At 33.2% G+C, this 12532-nt stretch overlaps 1 protein-coding gene across 1 annotated transcript; it reads left to right on the top strand.

The window, feature by feature from the left end:
- The first annotated feature begins 9184 nt into the window (after positions 1–9184).
- On the top strand, positions 9185–12532 carry LOC122314343 (probable cyclic nucleotide-gated ion channel 10). The gene is made up of 4 exons (XM_043129861.1): positions 9185–9194; positions 9839–9971; positions 10296–10683; positions 12209–12532. Coding segments are annotated over exons 2-4 (681 nt in total). The 5' UTR covers positions 9185–9194; positions 9839–9969; the 3' UTR covers positions 12500–12532.

Raw genomic sequence — 12532 nt, 5'->3', positions numbered from 1 at the left:
TCGTTTTGTGTTGTTATGTGAAATAAGCCAATACGGCACCGTTTGAGTTTTACATTTTTGAGATGCTTTTGTAGTCTGTTAGTTAGTTCTGTTACTTTTTCCTATAAATAGAGTCAGTTAGGGTTGCAGAAAGGGATCGATCATTTCACTTGAGGTTTTGATTTATAAGGAGCATGGAGATTGCTCGAAAATCTCTTCCAAATACTATAGAAACTTGCGATTCTATTCTGAGTTCTTCTTCTGTGATTTAGTTTTTCATGATTGTGTGAACTATCATCTAAACCTTCATTCTAGCAGAGATTAGCATTTTATTCAAAACAGCAGTTGAGGATTAAGGAGGTACGTGACACTGACTAACAATTTTGTGTTGTATAGAATTTGAGGAAATATATCTTGTCTTTAGTTGCTGAGAAAGAATGAAAAGAAAGGAAAATGTTTTTCTTTTAATCTCATTAGGTTTTCTTATAGATCATATGAAAACCTTGATGATGTGGACCAATTCTTGAAATAAGGACATTGAATTTGATAACATCTTTGCGGTACTATCGAAAATGAGGGCTATTGGCCGAGGAAAAGCTGGTAATACCATCACAAAACTCTTCTTCTTTTTTTTTTTTTTGTTATTATTATTATTTTTTGTTATTCTTATTATTTAATCCATACATGTTATGGTTCGTACAACTGGAAAAATGGGCATCAACGACCTCACTTCAATCCACTCTCAGGAAGGCCCTTTCCTTGCAAAACAATATTGCAGCGAAGGGACAGTCTCCACTCTTTTTCTCTCTAGGAAAAGGAGGTGGTGTGTGGGGTCCACTCAAGATTCTAACAGAATCGTGTAGTGGGGAGGAGGGTACGTAGTGGAGTGGGGTGGTTTGGTGTGCAAATAACAGTTGCTGGGGGAGGGAAAAGGTTGTTTCAGGGACAAACCAAAGTGGCCTACAGTGGTTTTGGGAGGAAAAATGAACGAGATAGAGGAGAGATGGGTTAGACTAAGGCTTACAGAAGAAGAAGCGAGTGATATTGTGATAGGTGAAGAAGTTTTCGAGGATTTGCAGAGAAAAGCCGAGTGCAGTGTGGTTGGTAAAATCTGGTTGGACAGAAGATTGAGTGCAGCGGTAGTAGAGAACACAATGGGAAAGGTATGGCGTATCAGTCGAAGAGCAAAATTCCAAGAGATAGGAACTAACATCTTTGCTATCCAGTTTGCTAATGAAGCCGATAAGATGAGGGTAATGGATGGCAGACCATGGCTATTTGACAGCTACATGTTTGTAATATTGCCATTTAATGGATTCATTCCACCTCAAAGAATGGATTTCTCGAAAGAAAGATTGTGGATCCAAATGCTAGAGATGACGTTAGCATGCATGAATGAAGAGGAAGGAAAGAGGATTGGCAACACCATTGGTGAAGTTATTGAGGTTGAAACACAGGTTGATGGGAGTGGCTGGGGTAGTGTATTGAGAGTATTATTGCTAATGGACTTGTCAAAACTGTTAGCAAGAGGAAGAAATATCTCAGTTACGGGCATCAAGTATTGGATACCTCTAAGGTATGAAAAATTCCCTTATCTTTGTTTTATATGTGGGTGTATTGTTCATAAGAATGAGAGCTGTGAGGAAAAAACAGGAGTAGAGGGGGCTAAGTTTGGGGCCTGGTTGAGAGCTGGTATGAGGGCAGGTGGTTCAAAGTTCAGAAATAAGACAAAGCAGGAGTTTAGTCAGAATATGGAGACCAATGGGATAGATTCTGACAGTAAAAATTCTAAGGAAAGGGAGGAAAGGGGAAAGTCTGTTGATAACTTCCAATTAGAAGCAGAGAAGTTCAATGAAGCAGAAACTATAGAAGGACAAAAGGAGCAAGATGAGGGATTGACCGAGGTTATAGTTGAAGAGGCTGAAGTGATAGCTCGGGCAGAACAGAGAAGAGAGGAGGGGGAAATACAAGTTACTGCAATTGAGAAAAACATGCAAGGAAGTGGGAAGTGGAAAAGGAAAGCTAGGGGAATGGCAGTAGAAGTAGAAGCCGGTGAGTTTGTTTGTACTCAAGAAAGAAAAAGAAAATGTAAAAAAGAGAAGGGGGGTAGAGAGAAAAAACAGAGAAAGAATGAGGTAGGGATGGAAGGGGAGAAGATGGAAGAAATAAAAAAGAAAGAGGTGGTGGCTGTTAAGCAGCCCCACTTCCCTCAATGAAAACACTTAGCTGGAACTGCCAAGGACTTGGGAACCCTTGGACAGTTCAAGATCTCTACCATATGGTGGAGGAGAAGGGACCCAATGTAGTTTTCTTAATGGAAACTAAGTTGACAAGTAGAAAAGTTGAATTTGTTAAAAGAAGGTTGAAAGATGATGGGTTCTTTGTAGTGGAACCATTGGGAAGGAAGGGAGGCTTGATAATGATGTGGGACAATTCTATAACTGTTGAGGTGGCCAACTATTCACGAAGACATATAAGTCTTTGGATCTTGAATGAGAAAAGACATGAAAAATGGCTACTAACAGGTTATTATGGAGAACCTGATGGGGGTAAGAGAGGTGCATCTTGGAGGTTTTTCTCCTCACTCAAACCAGATGAGAACATAAGCTGGGGAATAATTGGTGATTTTAATGAAATAGTAACACATGATGAAAAAATGGGTGGTAGACCAAGAAATGAGAGTCAAATGGCAATCTTCATAAATGTGTTAGGAGAATGCGGATTGTTTGATTTGGGTTGGAGGGAGGATAAATTCACATGGAGCAATAGACATGAAGATGACACCTTTACCAAAGAAAGATTGGACAGAGTACTGGTCAATGCAAAATGGAAAGGTTGTTTCGAGGAAAGCTGGATTGAGGTGTTGGCTGCTAGATGCTCAGACCACAGACCATTGCTATGGTTTATAAACCAAGATAGAAGGGTGGGGGGAAGAAAGAGAAGGATGTTTAGATATGAAGCTAGTTGAGCATTGGAGGAGGAATGTACTGAGGTTCTGAAGCAAGTGTGGAAAGATGGAGGGAAGCACAATCTGCAGTCATATCTAGAAAGAAGTAAGATATCATTAATAAGGTGGAGTAGAAATAAAGGGGTTAATTCAGAGAAGGCATTAGAAGAAAAAACAAAGGAATTGGAAAGGTTGCAAGTAGAGGAATGCAGAGAGAATATTCAAACAATCAAGAATCTGCAGAGGGAGGTAGAAAAGCTGCTGGAACAAAAAGATTTGAAATGGAGACAACGAGCTAAGCAAAACTGGTACCAGCTAGGGGATAAAAACACCAAATTCTTCCATTGCTGTGCTTCTCAAAGAAAAAGCAAGAATAGAATCTAAAAAGTTAGTGATGAAGATGGTAGAAGTTGGTCTAGCCAAGAAGAGATAGAGGTGGCTTTCAATGATTATTTTCGGAAGCTGTTCACTTCATTAGATCCTAACTCGGCAGAGGTCGAGGCTTGCATTGCTCAAATGGAAACTAAAGTCACCAATCAAATGGATGAAAGTTTGTCCAAAGCATTTACTAGAGTGGAGATTCAGGAAGCCATTCATCAAATGGCACCATTCAAGCTCCCTGGACCTGATGGTTTTGGAGCATGCTTCTTTCAAAAGCATTGGTCTATTGTTGGAGATGAAGTTAGCACAACAGTTCTTTCATGGCTGAATGGTAATTCTTTTGCCCCTTCTATTAATCATACTTTCATAGCTCTCATTTCTAAAGTTAAATGCCCTGTAAAAGTCAGTGAGTATAGACCCATCAATCTTTGTAATGTAATATACAAGGTCATGTCAAAAGTGTTAGCTAATAGGATGAAAAAGTTCTTGAATGTTATTATTTCCCAAAACCAAAGTGCTTTTATTCCAAGGAGGTTGATAACTGACAACTTAATGATAGCATATGAGCTTTTGCATTCTATGAAAGCTAGGAAAAAGGGAAGAGTGGGAACCATGGCCATCAAGCTTGACATGTCAAAAGCATATAATCGAGTAGAGTGGGACTTTCTGGAAGCAGTCATGAAGAAATTGGAGTTTGGTGCTAAGTGGATCAACCTTATCATGGGCTGTGTGAGATCAGTGTCATACTCAGTACTGGTCAATGGGCAGCCTGGTCCTATCTTTCATCCTTCAAGAGGATTGAGACAAGGAGATCTCTTATCTCCTTATCTATTCCTGCTTTGTGCTTAAGGACTCTCAACTATGTTCAATTTTTCAGATTTGAGAGGGGATATAAGAGGGGTAAGCGTGGGAAGGGGAGGACATAGGATCAACCATCTGTTATTTGCAGATGATTGTGTTCTATTTGGCAGAGCAACAGTGAAGGAGTGGTTCAATATTCAAGAGCTCCTATAGGTGTATGAAAGGGCGTCGGGTCAGGTTTTGAACAAAGAAAAATCTGCCATTTTCTTCAGTTCAAATAAAAAGTTGACAGTGCAGTCCCAAATAAAAAGTGCTGGTGGTTCAGTAATGGTGGGGTCATATGAAAAATACTTGGGACTTCCTGCTGTAGTTAGTAGATCTAAGTATCTTACTTTCAGAGGCATTAAGGAAAAGGTGTGGAGAAAAATGGCAAATTGGAAAAACTCCTTCCTCTCAGCTGCAGGGAAGGAAATCCTCATCAAAGCAGTCCTTCAAGCTGTACCTACATACACCATGAGTGTCTTTTTGTTCCCAAAAAAACTATGTAATGAGCTGAATGGTTTGATGGCCAAGTTCTGGTGGGGCAACCAGAAAACTAATAAAGGATTGCATTGGGCTAGATGGGACAAATTAGGGCAACCAAAAGATAAAGGGGGTTTGGGGTTTAGAAATGTGGAATGTTTCAATTTGGCTTTGCTCGCTAAACAATGGTGGAGAATCCTTACAAACTCTACAAGTTTAGTGGCCCAGATTTTCAAGCAAAAATATTTCAACAAGTCCTCTTTTTAGGAAGCTAGATTGGGAAGAAGACCCTCATTTATCTGGAAAAGCATTTGGAAGGCTTCTGAGCTAATAAAGGAAGGTATGAGGTGGAGAGTGGTAAATGGGAAGAGCATAAGGATATGGGAGGATAAATGACTTAATGTTCCCAGTAGCTTCAGTGTTCAATCTTCAGTTTCAAGGTTACAGAGAGAGGCAAAGGTGGAAGAATTGATCATGGAAGGGGAAATGATCTAGAATGAGACCCTCATTCGTGAGATTTTTGTGGAAACTGAAGTGGAGCAAATCCTCAGCCTTCCTTTGAGTAAGATGGGTGGAGAAGATAGGATGGTGTGGGGCCCTTCACACAAAGGAATCTTCTCTGTTAGGAGTGCTTATTTTCTAGAAATGGAAAGAAGAAGAAGGAGTAGAGGGAAGTCTTCAACAGATGCCAATGCAGACCAGAGATGGGGCAAAATTTGGCAGTTGAATGTGCCAGAGAAAGTCAAGCTTTTCTTATGGAAAGCAGGGAACAACTACATATCTACAAGGAGCAACCTGGTTATAAAAAAAAGTAGTGGAAAGTGATCTATGTCCAGTTTGCAAATTGCATAAAGAGTCAATCATGCATGCTTTGTGGCAGTGTGTGGCAGCTTCTGATGTGTGGACTGAATCAAATGTTAGAGTTCATAAATGGAGTATAATCGAAGAGAGCTTAATGGACTTGATTGAGAAGATGGCACAGAACCTAACCAAAGAGGAAATGGAAGAAGTAGCAATGGTGATGAGAAGTATTTGGCTAAGAAGAAACCAACTCGTATTTGAAAATAGATTTATACCACCCAAGCAACTTATCAATATAGCAAGAGAGCAGCTCAGAGAATTTCAGATGGCCCAAGTTGTGGTAGAACACACAAATCCTAATAGAGTTCTTATGAGACAAGAGGGATGGGGAAAACCTACTGCAGGGAGTGTGAAAGTCAACTGGGATGCAGCTCTTGATCAAAAAAAAGGAAAAGCTGGGATTGGGATTGTTATAAGGGATGAAATGGGAGAGGTTCTTACTGCATGCTGTGACCAGAGATTTCATGTCCAACTTCTAGCTATGGTTGAATGTTTAACTCTTTGGAAAGCTTTGGAATTATGTAGAGATCTTGGTTTCTGCTGAGTCTGGTTTGAAGGTGATGCTCAGACAATAGTCAGAGCTGTCAATGAGGAGATGCCAGATTTCCCATTATATGGTAGCATTGTGCTGGATGTGAAGAAATTGTTAATGCAACAGATGGGATGGAAGATTCAGTACGTACATAGAAGTTCAAATGGAGCTAAACATAGTTTACCTAAGGAGGCTTTAAAGCTAGACACAGAGGTTATATGGATGGAAGAAACACTATTTTGTATAGCTGAATGCATAGAGAAATAAAAAAGTTGTAACTCTGAAACTGTTACTTGATTAATACAAATACCTTTTACTTCAAAAAAAAAAAAAAAAATCCACTCTCAGGGCCTATATATTAAATATATATATTTAACACATGCATTTGCTTTCCTATCAAATTATATGTCTTCACGTGTAAGTACTGCTCTGTAACTAAATTTACACCTTTTAATCATTTTGGTTCTGATGGTTTTGTTTATTATTTTTCTGATTTGGTCACTTTGTTGGAAGGTTAATGAAGGCCAACAAAATGTTGGAAGAAAACTACTGGTCGGCCAAATCATTTATGAAGTTGATTACCTTATCAAATTCTAGTCTAATCAAATGTGGATCATTTAATAGATAGCCATGGCCATGACCTCCATGCTTTATCTTCACAATGTCATTTTTCTATTCACCGCTTATTAATCTAGGAGCATCTAGCTAGTACTTCCAGTTTCAAAACTAGCCAAATTTAGCATAGAGTGGCATCTTTGTGATATGAAGATCACTCAATAGTAGGGGTATCAAATCGTATTAACGGGTCATGTCAAAGCATGTATATTATTCTATATAGATAAACCCTAACCCGACCCTTTAAGGTTATTGTGTCAAAATCTCAAATCTTAACACGATCCATTAACATAACATGTCGTGTCGTATCAATCCGTTTTGACCCATTAATAAATATTACTAAATAGGTTGACACGAAACAATATGACCCGTTTCAAACTATTTATGTAAATGGGTTAAATATATCTGAAATTAGCCTGTTTGACTTGATTAAATTTAACATAATTTTCTATAAATATTAAAATCACAATATTTATAAAAATTATAAAATTAACTACAAGTCCAAAATTACAATTTAAATAATAAAAATATTGAAATTAAAATTCTAACAATTTTACTTTTAGGTAGAAGAGTATAATTATAATTTTAACTTTCTTAACGTGTCATAACGGATCAAAACAGATTGACCTGTTATCAACCCATTAAGTAATTGTGTCTTAATGGGTCAACTCATTTTGACTCAAACTCATTAAAATTAAACCTTAATCCGTTATTATCGTGTCGTATTCATGTTGGGTTAACGGATTATGTAATATATTGCCACGCCTATTTAATAATATTGCATCTAAATATCATCACAGGAGAATTAGTGTTTTGATGTTTATAACCTGTATTTCATTAATTTCTCTCTCTGATTTTTGTGCTTTATCAGGTTTTTGGGCTAATGGTAATAGAATATTGTTTTAGTGACGATATCATTTCGTCACATGGTAGTTCGTCGATAGGAAAAAAATTAGATTCGTGTGCCTTGACTTGTGTAGACTGAATTAGTGGGAAAGATTTTCATTAGTTTGATCAAATTCATTGTCAATATCAATATTTTTTTATATTTATTTATTTCATTTAAATTCAATTCTTATATTGAATTAACCATTTATTTTTTATATAATAATAAAATATTATTAAATTAATATTTTTTTAAAAAAATTATTTTTATCATATTTTATAATTCTATCAATTTAATATTATTAATAATTAAATTAATATTAAAAAACATATTTTTAAAAGTCATTTAATTCTTTGAAATGAAAGTGTAGAATATTTTAATATTTTAATTGGTGAAATAAAAGTGTAGAAATGAAATTATAAGAGTGAAAAATTAATATTTTAATTTTTAGTGAATAAAAGTGATCTTCTATATTTAGCCAATCACTATAATAAAAATCTAAAATATTTTAGATTTTCCCAATTTAATATCGATTTTTTTTATACAAATAATTTAAATTTTGGTCAACATCTTCGTTTAGCCAAAATGCTCTATGAGAGGAGAGTATTATAACTTTATTTTATATATCATTCATTTGTTGTGGAGACTACTGTAATAAAGATATTGCTAGGTGTCAACGATTTTCTTTTTTATTTTTTTAAAGATAAATATCATCATTTATTCATTAAAAAATATTTACATGCATGATTAAATATATGTGAGAATATTCTCATATTAATCATTTGAAATTCTACAGTAAACTATTGGATTGATCTAAATTTTATTATTGCTTATACTCTTTACAAATAAACATATAAAAAATAACACTCTAGTTAAACAGAAATTCAACATTATCCTTTATAGAAAAAAAATGAATTAATTTAGATCAATACTAATAGACTTCAAAATCTGAGATAGTTTTAAAGGATAATAATACACCAATAATTCATTCACAATTTATATATAACTTTAAATATAATAATATTTTATTATTATATTTAAACATATCAAGTCAAAAAAAAAATCAAAATAAAATTTAAAATAATATTATTTTATTATAAAATTATATACAAGTTCATTAAAAGTAAGTTTATTATTTCCCAATTTGAAAAGTCCTAAGCTTTTCCCTTCTCAAGTGCAAATGTCTAATCAGAAAGTTCTGGTAACGACAACTCTGATAATCCTACACAGATTCTAAATATATAAATATATATTATATATATATATAATTTAAAAAAAATGTGCAAACTTCATCATTTTAAATAAAATAATTTTACGTATAATTATAAAATATAAATATCATATAATCACTTTAAAAAAATAAAATTTATAATTTAAAAAATTAATTTTTTATATAAATCTTATATTAATTTAAATTTTTTTAAATAAAAACTATACAGTATTTACATAACCACAATTATAAATATAATTTGTCTTCTATCATTTCAAAACTATAAATAGGCATACAAGCACCAGTCGCCCCCATATCTGACACATATTTTCGGAACCTCCTCTCTCTCCTCAAAGAAGTAGAAAATTCTTCCATCTTGCACTGGTCGCCCATGGAGTTCTCTAGCGTGTACAACCTGGTGGTCTCTTCTCCGAAAGGGGAGTAGTAGTCTCCTTGTTTGGTGAGTTTATTTTGTCTTATTTTATTATTCGGTTTCCCCGTTTTGTTTTGCCAGCCCAGAGCCTCCCAAGTGCTTGTCCTTCAACCTTGTCACCACTCGATTTAATTTTTATGTCTTCGTTCCAGTTTGATTTTTGCTCTATATATCTTCCACTTTCGTTCCGTATAGCTTTCTTTTTTTCTCTTTTTGAATTGCTTTAACAATTTCATAAAAATAAATTAATAAACTGACATTAATGACGTGATATATTAATATATGAGATTATAAAATTATTTTTATTATAAAATATATATAACTTATCATATAAAATTATGTCAAATTGTAAATTATAAGTGTATTTTTATAAAATCTCTACGTGAATGTAACACTCCTTTTTTTTTTAATATATATGAATGTATTTTCTTGAATTTCGTTAGAAACGGCTTGAAATGTAAAGTTCTAAACTTCTGTAAATGAACCGGGTTGTCATTCTGACCATCAATTTTGTTCATCCTTCGGCCTTTTGATTATTTCTTGTAAATTAGGCTCAGAAGTAATTTTGCGACCATCTGGTGCCTTGAACTATCAATTCTTATAGGGCACAAATTGGGAAGGATGTGCGATGAAATGCAAAGATTCTAATAATTTGACCTTGTACCTCTCAGGTTTTGGTAATGCGAGTTTGAAAGAAGTTCCTTGGGTTGATCAACTTTTCAGGGCTCAATTCTTCATCTGGAAAACGTGTTGTGAGCAGGGACGTTGGATTACTAATCCAAATATTCAAAATTTAATTAATATGTAATTTTTTTACTTCTAGTCAATCACTCTTATTAACCATTAATAAAATATTATGTTTTTGTTATTAATATTTCTTTAATTAAATACAATTTTATCATCTTATCTCTTAATGTGGGTTAATAAATAATAAAATATAGTAAATAATTTTCTACGCTTTTAATTACACATCGAGCCGGATGATGTACGTAAGTTAAAATAATAATGAATATATAGCACTTTTCATGCAGTACTTGACTATATATATATGTATAAATGATGTATATATGATTGTTAACTCTAATTTTGTTTTGGTCTATATATATATATATATATCGTGCTGATCAGGGCCGAGGATATTGAGAGGCAAGTTCCCAAGAATGATGGCATTAATGGTTCAGAACAAGAGATCGCAAGAATACAAATGGCAATCCAAGATGATCATCTGATGACCATAAAATATTGGAGGTTGATGTTCTATTGGGATGTGATCCTTTTAGTGTTTTGCGTAGTTGCAGTAGCAGTGGATCCTTTGTTCTTATATCTTCCTGTGATCAACGAGGCTACCAAATGCATTACTATGGATAGCACTTTACAAATCATGTTTATTTGTGTGAGATCGTCCATGGATTTGGTTGCTTGGTGTATGTTTGCTGCTGGGCCAAGAGCAAGAAAAGGTTATTACACGTGGGTAGACCACGTAATTAACACTCTCAGCGTTCTTCCCGTCGCCCAGGTAACAAATTTTTCTGCTTTCAATTTTATTTAAGGGTATAATCGGTCCATTTCAGTTTGATTTTATTCATTTTTAATCTGATCTGATCTGGTTTTAATATACTATATTATATACATATATATTATATAATACATAATATAATATATTATAGTATATAATACTATATAATGTAGTGATATATTATAATATATATCACTATAATATAATGAGAATATATTGTAGTATATTGTAATATATATCACTATATATTATAATATATTATAATATATAGTGATATAATATTAGTATAACTATTAATATGCACTATATAATATTAGTATAACTATTAATATAATAAACTATAGTGATATAAGATTTTAAAATTTAATATTATATTAATTAGTAATTTATCATATAATAAAAAAATATTTTATATATAATTATATATTATATATAAAAGTTATATACAATATAAAAAATTAAAATATATATATATATATATGAAGGGGTCCAATCTAGTTTTAGAAAAAGAAAAGCTAGAACCTGACCAATTTTGACCGGTTTTAAAAAAAGTAAAACCAGTACAAGACCAAACCAAACTTAGTACCGAATCAAACCCACCAGTTTGGTCCAGTCCGGTCCGTTTTACCAGTTCGCCGGTTTTCTTTTTAACACTACTAATTTTATAAGAAAATGTTGTTTGCACCTATAATTTTTATTTATATAACAATATATGCTAACGTCTGAGTTATTGATATATGTTAAAAATTATGAAATTTAAAATTTAAAACTTGAAACTTAAATTTAAAAAGAAAAATGATCACATGAGTCTTGTACCTAAGATTATAATTACATATAGCGCTTCTCATTTTTATAATCCAAACAATATTATTAATTAAATGTAAAATTAAAAAAGAAAAAGAAAAACATAAGATATAATAATAACAAACACGCCAAAATTAGAATTAAAAAATAACTCAAACCATAAACCATTAATATTTTTAAAATAAATTAAAATATAAATAAAATAATAGTAATATATATACACACTAGATACACAAGTTTAAATTTAAATATATAAAATCTAAAAACTTATGAAAGATATATTTAAAAACACAAAAACTAATAAAAAAATAGAAAACCCAAAAAAAAGAAGAAGAAGAAGAAGAAGAAGAAGAAGAAGAGAGGAAGCTCGGTGCAGACTGGTGCCCTCAATGCCAGCTTGTAAAGGGGCATGTTTTAACTAGGCCCTGCCACCCCCATCCCAAGTACTTGGGGGACTCATTTTTGTTAGCATCGGCCTAGCGCAAGCATATATATCTTGTACGTATTATCGTAATGAATAGAGTTTTTCTCCAATTGAGTCGGAGGAAATTAACTTCATTAAAAAACATGTGCTTACTTCTTATATGCTCAAGTGATACATATCAATATTATAAATTGGTTGGAAGAAAAAATTATTTCATTAATAATCTTTGGGTTGAATGCTTCAATTGTTAGCTAGTTGATCTTTATACCTAAGTTTTGATTTTTATGAACACAACAGGTGCTAGTGCCAAGAATTTCTAAAATGAACGGTTCAAAACTCCGGATTCTAAGGAAATTCCTGAATGCAACTGTTCTGTTGCAATATGTGCCAAGAATTTTACGTATCTACAGATTGTGGATATTAATAGTCAACGAGACTATCATCAGACGTACTCATAAAATTATCCCAAATAATAGTGTTGAAGTGAATGCAGAAAGCAACAAGAATACGATCCCGCTCAAAGGTTTTATAGTGATGAAAGCTGGATTCAACCTTTTGCTGTATCTCGTTGCCAGTCATGTACGTTAATTTCATCATTACCATCGTACAAATCTATATATC

This window comes from Carya illinoinensis, chromosome 6 (genome assembly GCF_018687715.1).
Source record: "Carya illinoinensis cultivar Pawnee chromosome 6, C.illinoinensisPawnee_v1, whole genome shotgun sequence".
Classification (NCBI taxonomy): domain Eukaryota; kingdom Viridiplantae; phylum Streptophyta; class Magnoliopsida; order Fagales; family Juglandaceae; genus Carya; species Carya illinoinensis.
This window is presented reverse-complemented; position numbering and strand designations above follow the sequence as displayed.

Bases quoted from the DNA above. Each gene is read 5' to 3' on its own strand.
- LOC122314343 (XM_043129861.1), top strand. The intron at 10,684-12,208 runs GTAACAAATTTT...TGAACACAACAG, and splicing joins GCGTTCTTCCCGTCGCCCAG to GTGCTAGTGCCAAGAATTTC.